Source organism: Rhincodon typus, chromosome 37, assembly GCF_021869965.1.
Source record: "Rhincodon typus isolate 14 chromosome 37, sRhiTyp1.1, whole genome shotgun sequence".
Lineage (NCBI taxonomy): Eukaryota > Metazoa > Chordata > Chondrichthyes > Orectolobiformes > Rhincodontidae > Rhincodon > Rhincodon typus.
Genome location: NC_063368.1, coordinates 3,327,567 through 3,337,896, shown reverse-complemented (window position 1 = coordinate 3,337,896; position 10,330 = coordinate 3,327,567). Strand labels below are relative to the sequence as shown.

Sequence of the window (10,330 nt, the reverse complement as noted above, 5' to 3'; positions counted from 1 at the left end):
AAGAAAACAAACATTGGGGTTTGACTTTCTCGATAGTTACAACTAATCCAAAGGCATTTCTGATTTATTCTGAATAAACTACCAGGTTTACTTACATGTATCTGTGGTATCGGGAGGGTCCAATAAGTGAACAGACCCCAATTATACTCTGGACAGAAAGACCTTACATGGTAATCTTACCCCACTGAGCCTTGGTGGCACCTGTCCCCTTAAAGGCGCTTAATTGTTTAAACAGTCAGTGGTGAGCAGGCTGCAACTGTTTCACAGCCTCCCCTCTATCTCTCCCCTTCACACACACGCACACGTAAATCTATGGGGTGAATTTGTACTTGCAGATACATTTTATTTTGTTCAAAAAGCACACAAATTATAGACAGTCAGTCGATATGGTGTTTTATAAATGCCTATTTTAGAAATTAAACCAGCCTGACTCCAAATCAAAACACAAACAGATTCTAAACAAGGTCTCACACCTAACATGCATTGTCTGACCTAAAATGTCACCGCTTCTTTACACTGATAAAACCTTTAGTTCTTTCAGGGCAGTGACTTGAAAGGAATTCAGGGATTTACATATACATATTAATCAATTAAAACCTTCAACTGGTTAAAGATTTAACAGCATCATAGCTTTGTTTAATGTATCCTCATCAGTGATGAGACCGTTTGATCTTTTACTTATAAATTCTTTGAATGATACTACCACTCTCTCACTAACACTATAAATGACTTGGATGAGGAAGTGGAAGGGTAGGTTAGTAAGTTTGCCAAAGACGTGGAGGTTGGCGGAGTTGTGGATAGTGTGGAGGGATGTTGTAGGTTGCGATGGGACATTGACAGGATGCAGAGCTGGGCAATGAAATGGCAGATGGAATTCAACCCAGAAAAGTGTGAAGTGATTCATTTTGGAAGGTCGAATTTGAATGCAGAATACAGGGTTAATGGCAGATTTCTTGGCAGTGTGGAGGAACAGACGGATCTTGGGCTCCACGTCCATAGATCCCTCAAAGTTGCCACCCATGTTGATAGGGTTGTTAAGAAGGGTATGGTGTGTTGGCTTTCATTGGCAGGGGGTTTGAGTTTAAGAGTCACGAGGTTATGCTGCAGCTCTATAAAACCCTGATTAGACCACATTTGAAATATTGTGTTCAGTTCTGGTCGCCTCATTATAGGAAAGATGTGGAAGTTTTAGAGAGGGTGCAGAGGAGATTTACCAGGATGCTGCCTGGACTGGAAGGCAGGTCTTATGCGGAAAGTTTGAGGGAGCTAGGGCTTTTTTCATTGGAGCAAAGAAGGATGAGAGGTGACTTGATAGAGGTGTACAGGATGATGACAGGCATAGATAGAGTGGATAGCCAGAGACTTTTTCCCAGGGCAGAATGGCTATCACGAGGGGGCATAATTTTAGGGTGATTGGTGAAAGGTATAGGGGAGATGTCAGAGGTAGGTTCTTTTCACAGGGAGTGGTGGGTGCGTGGAATGCACTGCCAGCGGTGGTAGTAGAGTCAGATACATTAGGGACATTTAACTGACTCTTGGATTGGCACATGGATAATAGTAAAATGAAGAGTATGCAGGGTAATTTGATCTTAGAGTAGGATAATAAATCGGCACAACATCGTGGGCCGAAGGGCCTGTACTGTGCTGTACTGTTCTATGTTGTTAATACCTGAAGGAGGAGTAACACTCTGAAAGCTTGTGTTTTCAAATAAACCTGTTCTGAGAAAGGATCACCGGACCCGAAACGTTAAGTCTGTTTTTTCCTTCATAGATGCTGCCAGACTTGCTGAGCTTTTCCAGCAAATTTGTTTTTGTTCCTGTTGGACTATAACCTGCCGTCATGTGACTTCTGACCATTGGAGGCTTGGCTTCGTTGCTATGATCGGCGGTGGGGAGGGGGGGCTGCGTTGCCACGGAAGGTGGTGGGGAGGCGTGCTTCGTTGCCATGATACGTGTTGGGGAGGCGGGGCTGCGTTGCCACGGAAGGCGGTGGGGAGGCGTGCTTCGTTGCCACGATAGGTGTTGGGGAGGCGGGGCTGCGTTGCCACGGAAGGCCGTGGGGAGGCGTGCTTCGTTGCCACGATAGGTGTTTGGGAGGCGGGGCTGCGTTGCCACGATAGGCAGTGGGGAGGCGGGGCTTCGTTGCTATGATCGGCGGTGGGGAGGCGGGGCCTCGTTGCTATGACGGCGACAACAGGCGGTTGGGTCGCTTGGAGTTGGAAGCTGAGTGGAAAGAAGCGACAAAATGGTGAGTTCGAGGCCTTGACCCGGACTCATGGAGCCGGGCATGCCGAATTGCCGCTTCTACCGTGGACCCCAGCACCTGTTTTTCTGCTGTACAAAACTCTGCGCGGTCTGGCCCTGGCCCTGGCCTGGTTTGGGAGCGGGGAGTGAGGGAGGCCCAGGCAATCTCCATCGAAGAGCGATAACAATGTGTAGAGCTGGATAGCACAGGCCAAGCAGCATCAGAGGAGCAGGAAAGCTGACGTTTCGGGTCTGGACCCTTCTTTCTCTCCATCGAAGAGGGAGCGGTTTTTCGAAATCTGAGGGCGGGCGTCATTGTGGGATTTTCAGGGAACCTGAAGGCCAATTGTAAAGTCGTTCAGTCAGTGTCTTGGGCAAAAAGGGTGTTATCTCCATAGAAGAGATCCTGAATATCCGATCTTTTAAAGTCTCTACTTGGAATATGGTTAACTGAAGTACAAGTGGTATACGATGTATTTGTTAAGGGTGGCTGGATAAATGTCTAATTCAAAATAAATGCATCAGAGAAATAATTAAAACATTTCTATAGTTATTATTGCCTTTACCTCTAGGATAGGTTGTATAGCACACTATGCAGTTCTAATGTTTCGCCAATTGCATGGTGTATGTGGTAGAACAAGCAAGGGGAGCTTTTGCAGCACAGTGGCAGTATCCCTAACTCTGGGCCAGAAGGTCTAGGTTCAAGTCCCACCTGTATCAAGAAATGTGGCAAACCACAATTGTATTATAAACGCCTGATACTTACCTGCATAGTTACCTGTTCACTCACCTCACCTGATAACTCATGTTACTTGCCCATTCATGAACATGCAAAGACTGGACCTTTAAACTTATCAACTGACATTGCTGTTTAAAAAAGTGTTTCCTATCTTCTGATTCTGCTGTGCCAGAGTTCCCTTAAGGTAAGCTGCATTGCATATACCTGCGAAAGGTGGGATCAGAGTATCCTGAAAGAAATACGTAACAGCTCAAGTTTGGGAAATCTTTGTGCAGCAACTCAATCCCGATCACTATCTGAGAGCACTAATGTGACAAATTTCTGTGCGTTCTTGTGAGACTGCTGAAATTTAGACTCTTTTTGCCTTGCTACACTATGATGCCCACATTTTCTACCCTAGCTATTTCCTGTTTTCCTACACTGTATGTCTTTAGATGTAGATGATAAAAGCACACCAACATAGAAATGCCTGGAAGGTTTTAATTTCATTGATTCACAGGATACTGGTGTTATTGGCTGGGTCAGCTTTTGATGTCCATCACTAGTTGCTCTTGAGAAGGTGATGGTGAGCTGCTGCCTTGAACAACTGCATTCCATGTATTGTAGATACATCCACAGTGCTGCTAGGAAGGGATATCCAGGATTTTGACCCATAGAATTCCATAGAATAGAATTCTATAGAATCCCTGTGTGGAAACAGGCTATTAGGCCCAACAAGTCCACACAGACCCTCTGAAGAGCATTTCACCCAGATCCATCCTAATACCCTTTCCCTGTAATCCTGCTTTTCCCATGGCTAACGCACCTAACCTACACATTGCTGAACACAATGGGCAATTTAGCATGGCCAATCCACTTAACTCGCACATCTTTGGACTGTGGGAGGAAACCAGAGCACGTGGCAGAAACCCACGCTGACACAGGGAGAACATGAAAACTCCACACAGACAGTCGCCCGTGAGTGGAATCGAACCCGGGTCCCTGGCCACCGTGCCGCTGAAGTGACAGTGAAAAAATGGCAATATAATTCCAAATCAGGACAATGTATAACTTGGAGGGAAACTTGCAAGTGGTGGTGCCTCCATCTATCAGCCACCCTTGTCCTTTTGGAGGTGGAAATTTGTGGTTTTGGAAAGTGATTTGAGGAAACCTTGACGAATTGTTGTTGAGCAACTTGTAGATGGTGCACAGTACTGTCACTGCAACGGAGTGCTTATCAAGCCAGCTTTCTCTGAATGTTGCTGAGCTTATTGTGTGCAGTCAGAGCTGCACTTATCCAGGCATGTGGAGAGAATTCCATCACACTCTTCACTTGTGCCTTGTAGATGACAGATATACATTGGAGAGACTGGAAGTGTGTTACTCATAGTGGAATACTCAGCTTCTGATGCAGTCTTGTAGCCACAATATTTATATGGCTGTTCCAGTTCAGTTTCTGGTCAAGGATGATTCCTAGAATGTTGATAATCTACCAGGAATCAAGACGATTCCAGATAATTTTCCATACAATCATGAAATGGAGTACAGAGGTGGCCATTCAGCTCATCATATCTGTGTGGACTCTCTGCAAGAAGAACATGACATCATACTTGCCTGCCTTATTCTTTCTGTTCAGGTAATAATGTAATTCTCAATTTTTGTTGGGCCAAAATGATAAAAAACAAAGATCTCAGACTTTCTTTCATCTTTTAAGCAGTCATTGGGAAATGGAAGTAATCCAGGATGGTGAGTTCCATTCTTAATTTGATCCTTACTGGAGAATGCAGTTGAGTGTTTGTTGGGTGATGGCAGGGGTTGGCATCGCTGTGTAACCCACAGGAATTCACTAATCAGGCTGCAATTAAGAATGGCCACTTAGAACCCTGTCTGATATCAATTTAGCCTGGTTGCAGATCACTTGCAGAAATGGAGTCTTGTGAAACATGAGAGTGGAGTTGTAAAGTTGGGAATCAAAGCTAATTTTAAAAATAAGTCTCTACCATGAAGATGTTTGCTGATACTATCTGCTTTCATACATCTCTGATAGCTGGAATCTCAATTATACAGTGGTCAGAGATAATGATAAGGTTGGTGTTAGTAGTCAAGTAAAAACCCTATGGAGTGAGTGTCGGTGCTTTCTTTTTCTGTCCAGATGCTGTCACGTGCAAAACCTGCTGTCAGTGGGGAAACACTGCAGATGGATAAAAAGAAGAAGAAGGGGAAAAAGATTCCAAAGTTGGAGGAATATCTGACCAGCAGAGACTACTCGGGGGCCCTGACATTGTTGGAGGTAAAACCGGACGTTCAGATTAGGCAATTTGTCCACTCTCTGCAATGATCCCTTTGAGTGAAAAAGTAACCTTAGTTCATGGTTATAAAGCAAAAGAAAAATAATGTGATTCATTGACCTCATAAACCTGCCTCAGCCTTGATTTGGTTGGGAGAACTTTTCTCCTCGAAGTTGGAAGTGATTTAGAGTCATAAAGTCCTGTAGCATGGAGACAGGCCCTTCAGCCCAAACTGGTCCATGCTGACCAAAGTGTCCATCCACACTAACCCCATTTCTCTGCACTTGGCCCATATCCTTCTAAACCTTTCCTATCCATTTATTTGTCCAAATGCCTTTTAAATGTTGTTAATGTACCCGTCTCAACCACTTCCGCTGGCAGCTCAGTCCATATGCATACCTCTGTGTAGAAAAAAAAGTTGTCCCTCAGGTTCCCATGTATTCTTTCCCCTCTTACCTTAAACTGAAGCTCTCTAGTCCTCAATTGCCCAACCTTGGTAAAAAGACCGAGTGCATTCACCCTATCCATGCCTCTCATGATCTTATAAACTTCGATAAGATCGCCCCTCTTCAGTCTCCTATCCTCTAAAGAAAAACATTCTAGCTTGGCCAATCTCTCCCTATAACTCAGTCCCTTGAGTCTTGGCCACATTCTTGAAAGTTTCTTCTGCACTCTTTCCAGTTTAATAACATAATTCCTATGACAACTTGACTAAAACTGAACACAATACTCCAAGTGTGGCCTCACCAACATCCTGTACAACTGCAACGTAACTTCCAAACCTCTGTACTCAATGCCCTGACGCATGAAGGCCAGTGTGCCAAAAACCTTCTTCACTGCCCTGTCTACTTGTGACTCCACTTTCAGAGAACCGTGTACCTGAACTCCAAGGTCCCTCTCTTCCAGTACACTCCTTAAAGCCCTACAGTTCACCACGAAGCTCCGACCTTGATTTGACTTTCCAAAATGCAACACCTCATGCTTATCTGTATTAACCCCCATTTGCCATTCTTGACCCAATTCCCAAGCTGATCAAGATGCTGCTGCAATTTCTGATAACCTTCCTCACTGTGAACGAAAACCGGAAATGAGATAATCAAATCTAACAGATGCCAGAGTTTAAATACCAGGCAGGAAAACACAACAGCGCTTCATCGGAGGCTGCACTGATGTTTTTTTTTGTTGTTGGGCAAGGGCGTTAAAGGTTGTATGAGTCTGGGGGCTCTGAATGACTTCCGTTCTTCTGAGCTCAAACTTGGTGCGGTGCTATATACTCAGCCTAAGATGTACCATGTTTGGAATCCGTGAGTACTGAGAGCTGTAGCTCTTATCATTTCACCTGGTTGGAAGATCTCTTCTCTCTGACTGTCCTTTTACTATTCCAGTTCAAGCGGCATGTGGGGGAGAATGAGGAAGATGTTGACTTGTGGATAGGATACTGTGCGTTCCATCTTGGAGATTATAAGCGGGCCATGGAGGTAAGGGAAAACTTGCAAAGACGATGAACTTTGACATTTTAAGTGTTTTTCGTGTAACAGACATCATAACCGGTATATTTAAATGCTTTAATATTGGAAAACTGGTGCCAATGGGAATCTGGAAAATTCTCCACTGGTTGGAGTCATACCTGGCGTAAAGGAAGATGGTTGTGATTGTTGGAGGTCAGTCTTCTCAGATCCAGGACCTCTCTGCAGGAGTTCATCAGGGTAGTGTCCTATGCCCGAGCATCTTCAGCTGCAGACCTTAGCTCATTGTAAGGTCAGAAATGGGGATATTTGTTGTTGACTGTGCAATATTGAGCACTATTTGCAACACCTCAGATACTAAAGCAATCCATGTCCAAATTGAACAAGACCTGGACAAGACTTGGGCTGATAAGTGGCAAGTAACAGTCATGCCACACACATGCCAGGCAATGGCTATCTCCAATAAGAGCCAATCTAATCATCGCCCTTTGGCATTCAGTGGTGTTACCATCACTGAGTCTCCCACTATCAACATCCTTGGAATTACCATTGACCAGAAACTGACCTAGACTAGCTGTATAAAAACAGTAGCTACAAGAGCAGGTCAGAGGCTAGGAATATTGCAGCAAGAACTCACTTCCTGACTCCCTAATGCTTGTCCATCATTTTAAAAGCACAATCTGGGAGTGTCATAGGATACTGCCCAGTTGTCTTGATGCTCCAACAACAACATATAAGAAGCTTGACGCCATTGACGACTTAACTGACTTGACTGGCATGACATACACAAACATTTGATCACTCCACCACCACTTCAGTAGCAGCAGTGTGTTCCATCTACAAGATGCATTGCAGAAATTCACCAAGGCCCCTTAGACAACACTTTTCAAACTCTCAACCGCCACCAGTTAGAAGGACAAGGACAGCAGATACGTAGGAACAGCACCATCTGCAAGTTCCCTTCCAAGTCACTCACATTCCTGACCTGGAAATATATCACCATTTCTTTATTGTTGCTGGGTCAAAATCCTGGAATTCCCTCCCAAATGGCATTGTGGGTGTATCTACAGCATGTGGACTGCAGTGGTCCGAGAAGACAGCCCACCACCACCTTCTCAAACAAATTAATGCAGCTTCCCACTTTTTTTTTCGCGTGTGTAAAATCTGCTCAGAATACAATTAAATCTTGTAACTGCCACTGCGCTGTAGATGTGCGTGTCAGGAATTGGACTATAAAAGTTTATTTTACAGCAGAACAGGAGTTGGAGCTCCTTTTGCTGAGCAACAGGACTCTAAACACAAGTGTATCTTTAAATCCTTTCTGAAGAAGGGTCTAGGCCTGAAACGTCAGCCTTCCTGCTCCTCTGATGCTGCTTGGCCAGCTTTGTTCATCCAGCTCTACACCTTGTTATCTCAGATTCTGCAGCATCTGCAGTTCCTACTATCTCTGTATACTTAAATCTGTGATTTGTAACCATCATGGGAGTAAGCCAGTCTCCACCTCACGCCCATGCGAGATTCCCCATTCTCCTGTTTCTGTCATATTCTGATTTGAATAATGGTAAATGCTCTGACCCTATCTCTGGAGATAGAAATGGATCCCTGAATCTTTCAATCTAGTTTGAATCCTTGTTTCCAACCTAGATCAGGTAAAAAAGCAATTTAGCAAACCACGCAATCTATATCAGAGAATCGCTGCAGAAGCAATGTCCCCTCTTTAGGGTAGCAGTTGCCATGTTCCAGTAAGTAAAATGTTTAAAGATCTCAGGGCCGTTTCAACAGCTACTGAGAGGCTAAAAACCGAAAGAACTGCAAATATAGTAAATCAGAAACAAAAACAGAAATTGCTGGAAAAGCTCAGCAGGTTTGGCAGCATCTGTGGGAAGAAATCAGAGTTAACGTTGCAGGTCAAGTGACCCTTCTGCAGAACTCAGAAAAGCTGAGAAGAAATTGCTGAGTTCTACAGAAGGGTCACTTGACCTGCAAGGTTAACTCTGATTTCTTCCCACAGATGCTGCCAAACCTGCTGAGCTTTTCCAGCAATTTCTGTTCTTGTTACTGAGAGAAGGTAAGTGTGTAAGGTAAATGGGAATGGAAATCGGGTGGCAAGTGTTTGGGCAAAAAGATAGGATTTAGGTAGGTGAGGGGGTAGTATGCCTGCTGGGTGGGAGGTATACATGGCAGATAAGCAGGTAAAAGGGCAGGGTGAGTCAGACATCACGGGGAGGGATGATGGTTTCAGATATTTGCAAATAGTAGCAGGGAAGTTGTGGAAGTAAGACATCTGTTGGTGGAGGGGGTGTGCAATTGCTGTGCTGTCTCGGGGCAAGCGTGTTTGGTAGGGTGTTCTTGTTGGGTATCAGGCAGGTGTCTTTGTGGGATGGTCTGTCAAGTGTCCTTTGTTGGGTGTCCATGTGGAAGGTGGAATAATTGGGTCAATTGTATAAGCCGGGGAGTGCATCAGTGTGAGTGATTGAGAGAGTCAGTTTTATAATTAGCCAGGCACTAGAATAGGTTTTAATCCTTTTAACTTTTCCTAGCTAACTGTGTTAAGGTAAGTAAGTTGGAACTCTCTGAAGTTTGAAGAATTCCAGAGATCGGGTAATTTCCCATTGGAATGTTAAACTTCCCAAGCAATTATTATGTAGTCACTGCCTTAGGATGTCCGATGTGTCGTCATGCACATCTATGAGGGTATGTCTGATCTTCTGTCTGGAGATTGGAGTATCTAGGCCAAAAAAAGCATGTAACTTGTAAGGGTTAACTCTTTTTCTCCACAGATTGTCAGATCTGCTGAATATTTCATTCATTTTCTATTTTTGTCTCTGATTTTCAGCATCTGCATTAGTCTGCTTTTGCTTTTACTTTACTATTTACCATTGACGAATACCCTGTAGAGTGAAAATGTTTTCCAAAAATCGAGATCCAGTCCCCCTGATCTACTGTTGTGTGGTTGCTGGTAGCTGGACATCATGTACAATTGACATAATTTCTTGCCTTGACCAATGGCAGAATGCATTACTAGTTTAATTACAAAAATGTACTTTCTTTTGATTGTGTGGAGCTATAATCTAACACTGGCATTGGTGAACTGCGCATGAAACTGAAGCTTCCTTGAAATGAGTTAAAGGTTCTTAGCCTGTTGCAAGGCTCATGTGGCATCATGAAGTGCACATAGTTCAATCTTTTCAACTATGCAGGAGAATATGATGACTATCTGTCTCAGCTACATGTGATTTATGATAATTCTCTATTTGCATGTTTTAGGAATATGAAGTCCTGACGAAGAATGAAAACTGTCACCCTGATGTTTGGGTGAATCTAGCATGTACTTACTTTTTTCTGGGCATGTACAAGGAGGCAGAGGAAGCAGCAATGAAAGGTGACATCTTGGAGTGGAAATGTTTAAGTGAACATTTTATATATGTGATTTTAATGAATTAGCTGCCAGATGGTTGAAACTCAACTGATAGTTTGGTCAACAACTGAGGAAAATCAATTTGAAATGATCAGCAAACACTAAAAGGGAGATGAGGGAAGACCTTTGTGCAAGTTATGATGATATGGAAAGCTCAGCCTTAAAGTATTATGGAAGCACATTCGATACTAACTTT

General features: G+C 43.8%; 1 protein-coding gene across 3 annotated transcripts in view; it reads left to right on the top strand.

Moving 5' to 3' along the window:
- The first annotated feature begins 2,167 nt into the window (after positions 1 to 2,167).
- ttc26 (tetratricopeptide repeat domain 26) overlaps positions 2,168 to 10,330 on the top strand; it is a 77,009-nt gene continuing 68,846 nt past the window's right edge. For all 3 annotated transcript variants that reach the window (XM_048617631.1, XM_048617630.1, XM_048617632.1), the window contains exons 1-4: positions 2,168 to 2,248; positions 5,115 to 5,252; positions 6,636 to 6,728; positions 9,984 to 10,098. In XM_048617631.1, coding sequence (XP_048473588.1) covers positions 2,246 to 2,248; positions 5,115 to 5,252; positions 6,636 to 6,728; positions 9,984 to 10,098 — 349 coding nt within the window. In that variant the 5' untranslated portion in view covers positions 2,168 to 2,245. The remainder of the gene's footprint in view (positions 2,249 to 5,114; positions 5,253 to 6,635; positions 6,729 to 9,983; positions 10,099 to 10,330) is intronic.